Genomic DNA, 11,432 nt, shown 5'->3' with positions numbered 1-11,432 from the left:
TTTCAAAAATTATATAAAACCCGTAAGCGGAGCGGGGAAACGGGGCGGAGAAACATGTGCGGGGAAGCGCGGCGGTGAAATCGTCATTTGGTGCCTAGCTCTGCATTTTGAAAAACACAGCAACTCCGCACTGTATTACTTTCTCACTTCGCTCCGGTGGACAGACACAGTAGTTAGGTAGGTACGCAACTCCTCTCCGCATTAGTCCATTTCTCAGTTCCGCTGCCTCGCTCCGCTCCGGTGGAATTGCAGCCAGATATGCCCGATAATGACCACGCTGGGCAGGCGGGTTGGTCATCGCAGGGCTAGACTGATCGCCCCGGCGTCGCTGCTGCCCGACACCGGTCTGTGCCATTTGTTCAGCCTAGCCAATTCAAAGTGGTTATACCGCCACTTGTCGATCGCCAAAGCCTAGTCAGTAAGACGGCAGGGTACACCACGGGCAGGTGAGGATGGCAATTTGGGAGGCTGACTGCTTGATTATATGTCAAATGTAATAAGTGAAAACTAGTATAAGGCTGCCAGTCCACCGGAGCGGAGCCGAGAAACGGACTAATGCGGAGCGCAGTTGCGTACCTACTGTCTGGTTCACTTAAGAGTAGCGGAGATTTTGTGCAATCCTATTGGTTAATATTTCTGTTTCTCGCCTCCGCTCCGGTGGACTGGCAGCCTTACTCCCAAGTCCTATCTCCACGTTTTCCAACGTGTTTTTGTTGGATGCCTTGCGAAGAGATGCAGTTTGGTTTTCGACTAAACTTCTGTTTGTGGTCTGTCCATTATTACTATAAATAATATAAAAACACATCCTTACCGAATCAGTGAAAAATAGATTTATTTTGAAATCATATTTTTGCATAAAAGTGTTAAAAATAAAACCTTAAACAAAAATTAATAAAATTTATTATAAAAAACACACCATTAAAAATTGTTTCACAAAATTTAGTTCACCCTACAGGTGAATTAAAAATCATTGTTTTGCATTTCTAACAAAACCACATGCCTATTTTTTTTTTCTTAAAATTAGGAAGTAGGTACTTAGTACTTACTACCTACTCAAAGTTAGTACTCAACATAAAAAGTAACACAATTCAAAATTGTTCCATTAGCAATACCTAACCTAGTATTCATTACCAACACAATTAATGTTAAAAATTAGCATTTTTTATTAATATATGTAATAACAAATCTTTAAAATTCAAAACAAAATATACCTTAAGGTAAGTATCAGTTATTTTAAAACTAAATAAATACACAAAACTTAAAATTCCAAATTGTTACATTTTCATTCTGAATTTTTAAAGCCAAACAGTAACTATTTTGTTGATACAACAATGTTTAAAAATTCAGAACAATTATACTAAGGTAAATAAATATTGATTTTTCGAAAATAATCAGAATAAAGGTGCCTTCTTTGAGAATTGAGTTAATTAAGTTGTACATATAACAAATTAAGATTACATGTCTGAAAGCACAGTCGTACATGTTTATTTGTATATAATTTGTACAAGTGACTGGAGATTCTGTTGTACACGAAACGAAATATATATATATTAAATATCTTAATATATATAAATCTCCTGTCACGATGTTTGTCCGCGATGGACTCCTAAACTACATAACCGATTATAAATTAAATTGGCACACCGTGAGCAGTCTGCTCCAACTTAAGAGATAGGATAGCTTAGATCTTTAATTATAGTCGCAATTTTATTTTATTGCAAATTATTTGTCTATAATTAATTGACAGTCACATGTTATATATATATATATATATACTAGCTGTTGCCCGCGACTTCGTCTGCGTTTGATTTTGTTTTTAAAGTATTCAGTATCGCTAAGCCTTAAATGACTATAGTAGTATATATATAACATGTGACTGTCAATTTATTATAGACAAATAATTTGCAATAAAATAAAATTGCGACTATAATTAAAGACCTAAGCTATCCTATCTCTTAAGTTGGACCAGACTGCTCACGGTGTGCAAATTTAATTTAAAATCCGTTAAGTAGTTTAGGAGTCCATCGCGGACAAACATCGTGACAGGAGATTTATATATATTAAGATAGATATATATATATATATATATATACTATTATACTCATTTAAGGCTTAGCGATACTGAATACTTTAAGAACAAAATCTAACGCAGACGAAGTCGCGGGCAACAGCTAGTATTATATATATAGTGTTACAAATGTTACAGATGTCTGTGATAGAACTGTCAAGTTTCGTTTAGAGATTTATTCTAGTTTATGCTAAGTAATGTCTCTTAGACAGATACACAGGAATATAAGGGGAACTGTTATCTCCACATTCGTCATGTTGCTATCAAATCAATTGTTACGTCAAATTTGACGCCCTCTTAAATTTTTTATGTTCAACTATATGATACCATTTAAAATATTAGTTTACTTAATTCATATAGGTATAACACACAAAAATTTCATATTTTAAAATATAAATTAAATTATTATTAATAACGTCAATATGGCAACCAATTTGTATATAATATCGAAAGTGTGTACTGGCAACACTAATATATTTGATGTAGCATCAAATGGTTATGTTACATCTATTACATAAACCTATTGTTTGTTCCTTTTAAAATCTTTTCCTGCATGTGTAAACCTTTTTTGGTCAATTAAAATATTATTTTTATTTAATATGTGTGTATCAGAAGAGCTAAAATTTTGATACAATTAAATTCATACCAATCTACATATTAAGGGTGCAAACAGTTATCTTATGTAGTAATCATATTGAACCTGGGTACGGAACACTTCGCACACAAGTCCAACTCTGACTTTGCACTGTTTTAAACTCAATAAGCAAGATTGCGAATGCAAGATTCGCCCTAGGAAATCGCGAATCATTTACAATCATTAATCGTTAGGTACCAAAATAACAATATAAAATTAATCACTCTATCCTAGCCAATCTGTACATATTTATTAAAAAAAAAACGCTCAAAAATTCTTTTATAAAATATGAAAAACTTAAAACAACTTCGAGTACTTTAAACTAATAAAATAATAAAACATGTAAGAATTGATGAGATTTTTTTAAAGAAACCCTAAATATCAAACTAAAAAATTTTATCAAAATAACAAATTTTTTAGTAAAGATTTTTTTACCAACTTTTCGCCAAGAGCGCTGTAAAAATTTAGACAAATTTAAGCTTTAAGTAAATAAGTTCGATTTTACTGCGTTAGGGACATAACACGAGTTTCTTGGTCGGAATAAAGCTAATTCTGTAGCCTTAGTATTTAGTAGATTTGCTTGCTCGAAATAGAGTAACAACTCTGTATCGACCAAGTAACATTGTCTTAATTTCACTTACAATACAGTCGAATATACTGTACTTCTGATTTTTGATTTACAAATGTTCTGTCAAAGCTAGAAAAAGGCAAGTTTGAACTTTAAGACTATATGTAAATAGGATAAATTTTACTTCAATGGGAACTGAGAAACGACTCAACGAGCGAGCGAGCAAATCTTATACTAAGGCTACTGCTGTACACAAAGCTCGAAAATAAAATAACTAAATTGACAGAGCACAAAAAGTAATACAATTTTTTATACAATGATACAGAGTGGAAAAGGACGGCATTACTTTTAATTTTGTCAGTATACTTTGGCAGAGACTTGTGAACAACAGTATTAGAAATAGTATAATATCTAGAAATACTAGAAAACAATAGTTAAAATTTCTTTGTTTATATAAAGTTCTTTTTTAGGTAAACTAAAAAAATAAACAATCTTCACATGCCATGTAAAAATTACGCATGAAATATTCTGAGCTTTGTACTTAATAGTCATTTAATATTTTTGAATTTTTATGGAAAATTGAGTTTGATTTCAAGGTCACGTTTATTCTGCGCAGGTTTTACACGTATCTCTGTTTATTCAAGCTTGAATTTGTATGTGTGCTGCTGCACACACTTTAAATGCAGTTTTTATAAAATAAATGCATAGTATTAAGTACCTAAATAATTAATATACAACATCTCCAGAGAGTTATAGTTTTGTAAATTACTTCAAGGAACAGAGTATGGGTATCTTATTCTAAAGTTATTCCCAAGTAATCAGTGTTCATTTTATTTAGTTGCTAGATTTAGTCTTTTAAACTAATAAAATGATTGAGATCAGTGTATTTGTAGTCAATATTAAAATCTGTTAATATTTCTCGCATTACTGCTTATATCTATGCTATAAGATTAAAAATGTAAATTGTACTAGACAGTACAGTCATTATCATTAGTCATTTTTTTTTGTTTTTTTTTTTCATTAGTTAAAAATATGTTTTTATACTATATTTATCTAGTCAAAAAGTATTTAAAATTAAAAATATTCTCACGATGTTAAGTATCAGTCATTTATTTGTAAATTAAGTATTATCGATAAAAACGTATGAATTATTTATTTGTCAAAACTAAAAAAATATATTTTACGCATAATTTTTCGTCAATGTTAATATTCGATGGTAGTCAAAAGTACTATATAAAATAATCTTTAATTATCAAGGTTTTCTTTATATCGGTCATGATTTAAAAATAAATTTAGTCACTAAAATATAATAGAAAAAGAAAATAAAATATTGTATTTTCGTCTAGAAATTGTTAAGTGTTTTACAGGAACTTTTTTTTAAATGGTTTTTTAGGCTTTTTTTTATAAAAATAACACCTTGCATTGCATGCCACACCTACAGCATCTGTTCCGCATCACTGTCGATGGCAGGGCTTATCCCTGCCATAGATATTGGTTTGTATTCGTCTTGTTTCGTTTTGTACCATCACTCTTGATACGTGTGCTTTTCAATGTAATGGTCGTAGATTGCAGAGGTTTGCCATTGTTACAGCTCCGTAGTACTGGACAGTAGGTTCTGAAATCAAAGAATATAGAATCACTAGCTGTTTCCCATTATTACTGTTTCTTACAAATGATGTGGGAGCCGCTTGTTTTCCTGGGATTAAAAATAATCTTTATCAAATATACCTTTCAACTTACTCTATGCCAAAAATAATGTCGATCGGTTGCTTAGCGAGGCGTAAAGTACGGACAAAAGAACAAACACACTTCCGCATATTTAATATTAAATAAATACATACATCGCCATCTAGCCCCAAAGTAAGCTTAGCTTGTATTATGGGTACTAAGATAGCTGCTGACTTTTTTTATGAATATAATACACATAAATAGTAAATACTTATAATGTACAGATACACCCACTTAAAAAACATTCATGTTCACCACAAATACATTTTCCTGTTGTGAGAATCGAACCTACAGCCTTGGACTCAGAAAGCAGAGTCGCCTGTCTATTTTATTGGAATGGATTAGACAAACTAAATTTTTAAATGATAACAAAAATGTATTCTTAATTAAATGCATAAAGAAGCGGTGATAGCGCAGTGGGTAAGAGCTCGACTTCACTTTCGGGGGGCCGAGTTCGAATCCCAGCAGGCACCTCTAACTTATGTAAGATATGAGCGTTTTAGGTAATTAAAAATATCACTAGCTTCGACTGTGAAGGAAAACATCGTGAGAAAACCTGCATGCCTGGGAGTTCTACATAATTTTCTCAAAGGTATGTGGAGTCCACCAATGCGCTCAGGGCCAGCGTGGTGGACTACGGCCTTAACCCCTTCTCATTGTGGGAGGAGACAAGTGCTCTGTAGTGGGCTGGTAATGGGTCGATATGATGATGATTCTTAATAGAAACATTTTTAAATTTAAGAAAAAATGTGACTGCAATAATTTAAACATTAGAAGTAAGAATAAACTTACAGTGCAATATACTAGGTTACATAAAATTCATAATTCTTTTAAAGGAAATTGCATACCATTGTATAATTAAACTACCCATTGACATCTTGGAGATGTCTCTTAAAAAGTTCAAACTTCGTATTCTACTACTACGTAATGGATAAAATGAGAATGTGAGATGGTGATAACAAAAAAACAACCGGCTGTTGGTTGTGGGCTTCTCCTTAGACCAGGACGCGTTTGGTACCCATCTGACTACCGTGTAATTTTCAGGCCTACTTCAATAAAGATATTTTTGACTTGACTTTGAATAAGACTGGTTTTCGTGGCACTAGTGTCGTATTGTATTTACTTTATAAGTAATAATTAACTTAAAAAAAAAACTCCAAAATGCCCTTCTACTGGTGTCAATCTAAATTGCACCTGTGCAAAGCTAGGCGATTCAATAGATACAATTAAATAAAAAACTTACATCGTATGAGCATCGTCACCCGTGGCGCCACATGTCATGCATACAAGCTCCCTCAATATCGGACAGGTAACTTTATATTTGTTCCCAATCTTCTCTTTGACGCAGTGGTCCATATAAACACTTGCAGTTTCACCGTTCTTACGGCAGAACATGCACATTTTGGATGGACCGATTTCACCATTGCTTGAAGAAGCTCCTGTGTGGGAAGGGTTATAAGGAGGTTTGAATTGAGGATACAGGATCTTTTTTGAAGTCGGTGACAGGTTCTCGGGGTAACAAATCCTACTTGTAGTTGGTGACAAGTTCTTGGTATAACAAAGCCTATTTGGAGTTGGTGACATGTTCTCTGAATAACGATTTATATTTAAACCAGTTGGTGGCTGGTTTTCGATAAATTGTAATCTCTTTGAAGTAGTTGGTGACAGATTATCAGTATATTGTAACCTATTTGTAGTGGACGGTGACAGGTTGTCAGTATAACGAATGGTACTCGATGCTGGTGACACACTCTGTGACAAATATGACACTGGCACTACAGAGGATGTTGGTGATATTTTGTATCGAGAGTTTGCTGGGTAATCTGCAGTTTTTTTCACAGGAGTATGGAATCCAGAACATTTTTCATTGGATGGGAATAATTCGTACGGCATTTGGGTAGGTTCTGGAGTCTTTGGCTGCCATATACTGTAATCAGTGTCAGTTTTTAGTTCTTCGTTACCAGACAGTCTGGAATGACAACCAAGAATTTTACGACCTACAATAGCTCTATGACGTTGTAATTGAAATGGGGTATCATGTATTTGATTATAATCATTACTTTGGTGTTGATGCACTGGAATATTGCTATCATAAGGTATAGTACTTAAACTGTTGTAGTGTCGAGGTGTGACACCTGGCACAGTTCTGTCAAACAGACTGGTATCAAACTTTAAAGGACGACTGTCATAAATTGGGGGAGAGTCGAAATTATTATAGAAGATAGGTCGGGAGTCATGCAGTTTACTGTCATATGTTTTTGGGGTATCAGATCTTGTCCTACTATGTTCAAAGTGTTGATTTATTTGTAATGGTGTATTGAAGTAGGATTCCGGAGATGTGGAATCCGTTGAACTGGAATATCTATTGGCAATTGGAGTCTGGAAAGGAGAATTATAGGTATTGGATGTATCACCATCTGAAAAATTGTTTTATCGCAAAGGTTAATAAAAATACAGATTTATAGTATCATCATTGAGGAACCAAGGAGATGCACCATCGCCTTTAAACAGAGCAACACTAACAGGAACATGTCCCGCAATAAGCCGTCAACCAGAGGCGTTGTTAAGCCTCTGGTGTCTGTATTACACCCACAACCACACCCTTCAGACCAGAACACAGCGTTGCACAATGCTGCTTGGTGGCAGAAATAAACATGGTTGTAGAACCTACTTTCTTGGACAAGCAAAGTTACTTCTAGAATACCTCTATTATTTATAGCATGCAAAGCTTCACCATACTTCAATTCTAGTTTGCAGGATGCAATAAACTCTACAACTAATCAGGTGTAAGTTATAATTAACTGAACACAAAAAATACCAGTCTGATAGTATTATCTTTAAAGCACTGAAAAATGGTTAGGACAAACTCTGCTCCCTTATATTGTCCATCCTGTTACAGGCTTAGGCCACATTGCTTTACCAGCACAATAACTGACACACAAGCCAGTGGATAGGAATGAATAACAATCTAAGACACCTGACATTGGCTAATCTGTATAAAGCTAGAAAAAAAAAAAAAACTATCAATGGCACACAGTACAATCTTTATTAGATAGGTACTCTCGAGGGATTCAACATTATTTAATACACAACTGCCATGGACTTGTGGTTGGAAGGTTCAACTACAGTATTCTAAGTTTGATTCTTAACTTGGATATATTGGGCTTTAGAAGAAGAAAAATGATTTTCAATCTTGTGCCATTTGATTATGTTTACCTGTGTTTCCCTGCAACTATAACTAACATGTGGTTATATTGTTAATGCCCACAAACTCACATTAGAGCAGCCAGGTAGGTCCCTAAGACTCTCTTCTGTGATGAGGCCTGTGCTCAGAATTGGGATGATGATGATGATGATTACATAGGAAAGCAATTTGTGATTGAATAATTATTACAAGTGATGTACATATCATAATCAATATCTCTCTCATAGAGACCCTGGCCCTTTTAATTGCCCTACCTACTACTTATTAGTTGTAGCCCAATGAACCACAAATGAAAGTGAACTTATCAGTAGATTAGGCATACTGCAATAACTTAATGAGATGTTGTATTTAGTATGTGAGTTATGGTCAAGAAGTAAGCATATAAAAACCTAAATTCCTAGATTTACCTACGTAAAAAGCTTCGGTATAAATGATTGCTCTATTATTAGCTAATTATTGTTTTATTTCACGCAAACGGTGATAACATAGATCCGGCTAAGTTGTATCATCGTACGTGCTATTTTACTTGTGTAGTTAACTATGTTTCATTGAATTCATACCAGAAATGGGTAAATGAGACATTGCATAGCATAAAAAAAAAGTAAACAAAACATACCCATCCTATTTGTAGGAAGAAACCAATTTGCTTCACTGCCGTAATCAACCACGTTTTTCGAAGGAAACATTGTATTCTGGAATATCAAAACATTTTAATTTATAATATTTCCCTATTTTCCGATTTTGTTTTCATAGTAAAACATTAAAAGTTAGCCATTTTATTCTTGAGCGTTTAATCATTGAGAACTGTAGCGGAAATGAATCATTTTACAGCTTTTTTTTTAGAGTTTAATAACAGTCATAATTTAGAAAAAATTAAATGATTTTAAATATTTCTTTGCAATTTCAGCCACAAAATATTTATTGAAGAAGGCTTCTTTAAGAAACGAAAAAAAAAGAATTGTTTACTCTATAATTTTATTTCTAGGGCGGTATTTTCAAATGCTCGAGCGGGTAAAAATTGGGAAACATAACACGATATACATATAAATAAACGTTATTTCGATTTAATTTATTATTTAATGCCGTTATAGTAATTAGCGTAGACTAACGAATTGAAAGTCTACGTTTTCATACTTTACGTTCTGCTCTAGTACGTATCAGTGAAGCATTTACTAACTATTAATCGTTTTTATATGCCTTAAAATATAGAGATAGGTCTATTTCTTTCTATTTAATAGAATCAGTCAATTCTGCTAAAAAAATAATACACAAATTCTCATTTGAATCGATTTTCAGATCGCAAAAAGAAGTAATAATATTTATTACAAATTACAATGTTTGAATAATTAAACTTACATTATCCAATGTTTTTCGGTACCGGAGTTGAACCATCGAAGATCCTCTCTGTTCAAACTTTTCTCCAAAACTGATATTTTTCATACCGTATTCGCTTATTGTCGGCGAGACCAAAAGACGCCGACTTTGCTCAGGGCTGCCAGATTTGATAGAAAATGTTTATTCTATAATTTGTTCAACAAATCTTTATAATAATTTCAAATTCAACTCAAGATGCTGTGTGTAACCAGCATCCGCATTTTCTTTATGCTCTACTGCTCGGCAAATACCTCTATCATTCTAACGAAAGTAGTATGTCACTAAAAGGGCTATAGGTACCTAACCACAAAATATATTTCGGAGAGTATGCTCAGGACCTATTTGCTTTGGTTTCCATTACATCTGCAACGTGCATATTACTTGACTACATAAAATAAAGTAATTCATTTCAAGGAAATTGTATACAATTTTACAATAAACTACTAGTTGATATCTTGGAGGTGTCTCTTAAGACAGCATCTCCTGAGGATGCTCCGGTTTCGGAGAGAAACGTGCGTAGAGGGTACATTGCCGAGGATCTGTTTGGTGGGCCGTGTAGAGTTTACGGATTGAAGAAATTATAAATTACACCATACAGATTCTCCTGCTGTTCGCGGAGTATAGCAAATTAAGCTTAATTTTCATAATATATTATGGATTTCCGCAAACTATCGCTCGCTTCTATCCAATATTGGACAACCGTTGGTTTAAATCACCGGCGTCAAAAAATAATGACGAAGCTAATTTATGCGATTTATAATTTTAAATTTTGGCAGCCCTGCATTGTTTAAATCCTGCACAAAGCAATACCGCTTTGTTTATAAATTACCGGACGGCACGTGTCGACTGTAGTTCGCTTTTCGACGCAAGATGGCGTTCATCATCATCACATCAACCGATAGACGTCCACTGCTGGACATAGGTCTTTTGTAGGGAGTTCCAAGTTCCACGATTCTGAGCCGCTTGGATCCAACGGCTACCTGCGACGCGCTTAATGTCGTCTGTCCACCTCGTTGGGGGTCGACCAACGCTGCGCTTACCAGTACGGGGCTGCCATTCCACCACCAAGATGGCGTTATGTTAGGTTAAATATTTATTAAAAAATTAGATCCAAATAATTAACAAGTAAAGTATCTGCAATATGTAGTCAAATTCCACAAAGGTTCTGCAAACAAAACCGGCACAAATAGACTGTGGTTTTCTTTTCGACACAAGATGGCGTGTTGAAGAACGTGGGGATAGGACTTGGAATAATAATACTATTTTTAACACGCTTTTATTAGCTTCACCTGTATGTATGTTTGTATGTAACCGACCCTTTGAGCTCGATTTTGTCCTACTTTGAACGATCAGATTTGTTCACTTTTTACATTTGACATAGGTTTAATCCAGCAGAGTTTCCCCCTACAACTACTTGATACAGAATGAATGTTTGAGAAGGTAATGCTTCTACTTTTATACGGCTCGGGTACCGTTTACAATGTTGACAACAAACCGAACCAAAAATAATATTTTACGATATTAGTTTCCGGTAAGTTATTTCACAAAATATATTGTTATTTGGAAAACATTAATTATTTACACAAGTATTATTACGAATTATATAAAGCAAAATAGAACTATTAAAGCAAAATGAATTAATGAATCTTGTAGTGACGTCACAACATGTTTATGACGTAGCTCTGACGTTGCTCTAGAGCAACCGCTAACATCCGGCCATCCTGATACAGCCGTCTCCTACGGTAGTGCGTAGCTCTGGCAACATCTCTGTTTGCGCTTCATCAGAGCCTGGAATCAGAAAGAAGTCGAGCAGTAACGGGGCTTTCACATATTAATTAGAAGATAGGCAGCGGTC

The 11,432-nt window shown here is 34.2% G+C and overlaps 1 protein-coding gene across 1 annotated transcript; it reads right to left on the bottom strand.

The window, feature by feature from the left end:
- Positions 1-4,743: 4,743 nt before the first annotated feature.
- Positions 4,744-8,933, bottom strand: LOC120634721. Its single transcript, XM_039905495.1, has 3 exons — positions 8,820-8,933; positions 6,242-7,415; positions 4,744-4,885 (listed from the first exon to the last, which is right to left on the bottom strand). Exons 1-3 carry the CDS (start codon positions 8,887-8,889, stop codon positions 4,744-4,746), a joined length of 1,386 nt encoding a protein of 461 aa, XP_039761429.1. The 5' UTR covers positions 8,890-8,933.
- Positions 8,934-11,432: the final 2,499 nt, after the last annotated feature.

The sequence above is a fragment of the Pararge aegeria genome, chromosome 25 (assembly GCF_905163445.1).
Source record: "Pararge aegeria chromosome 25, ilParAegt1.1, whole genome shotgun sequence".
NCBI classification, from domain to species: Eukaryota; Metazoa; Arthropoda; class Insecta; order Lepidoptera; family Nymphalidae; genus Pararge; species Pararge aegeria.
The sequence above is the reverse complement of the archived record's forward strand: the minus strand, read 5'-3'. Positions and strand labels throughout refer to the sequence as shown.

Coding starts and splice junctions, on each gene's coding strand:
- LOC120634721 (XM_039905495.1), bottom strand. CDS start 8,889: ATGTTTCCTTCGAAAAACGTGGTTGATTACGGCAGTGAAGCAAATTGG. Junction 7,416..8,819: donor TCTTCCTACAAATAGGATGG/GTATGTTTTGTT, acceptor ACAATTTTTCAG/ATGGTGATACATCCAATACC. Junction 4,886..6,241: donor GGTGACGATGCTCATACGAT/GTAAGTTTTTTA, acceptor CTTTGATTTCAG/AACCTACTGTCCAGTACTAC.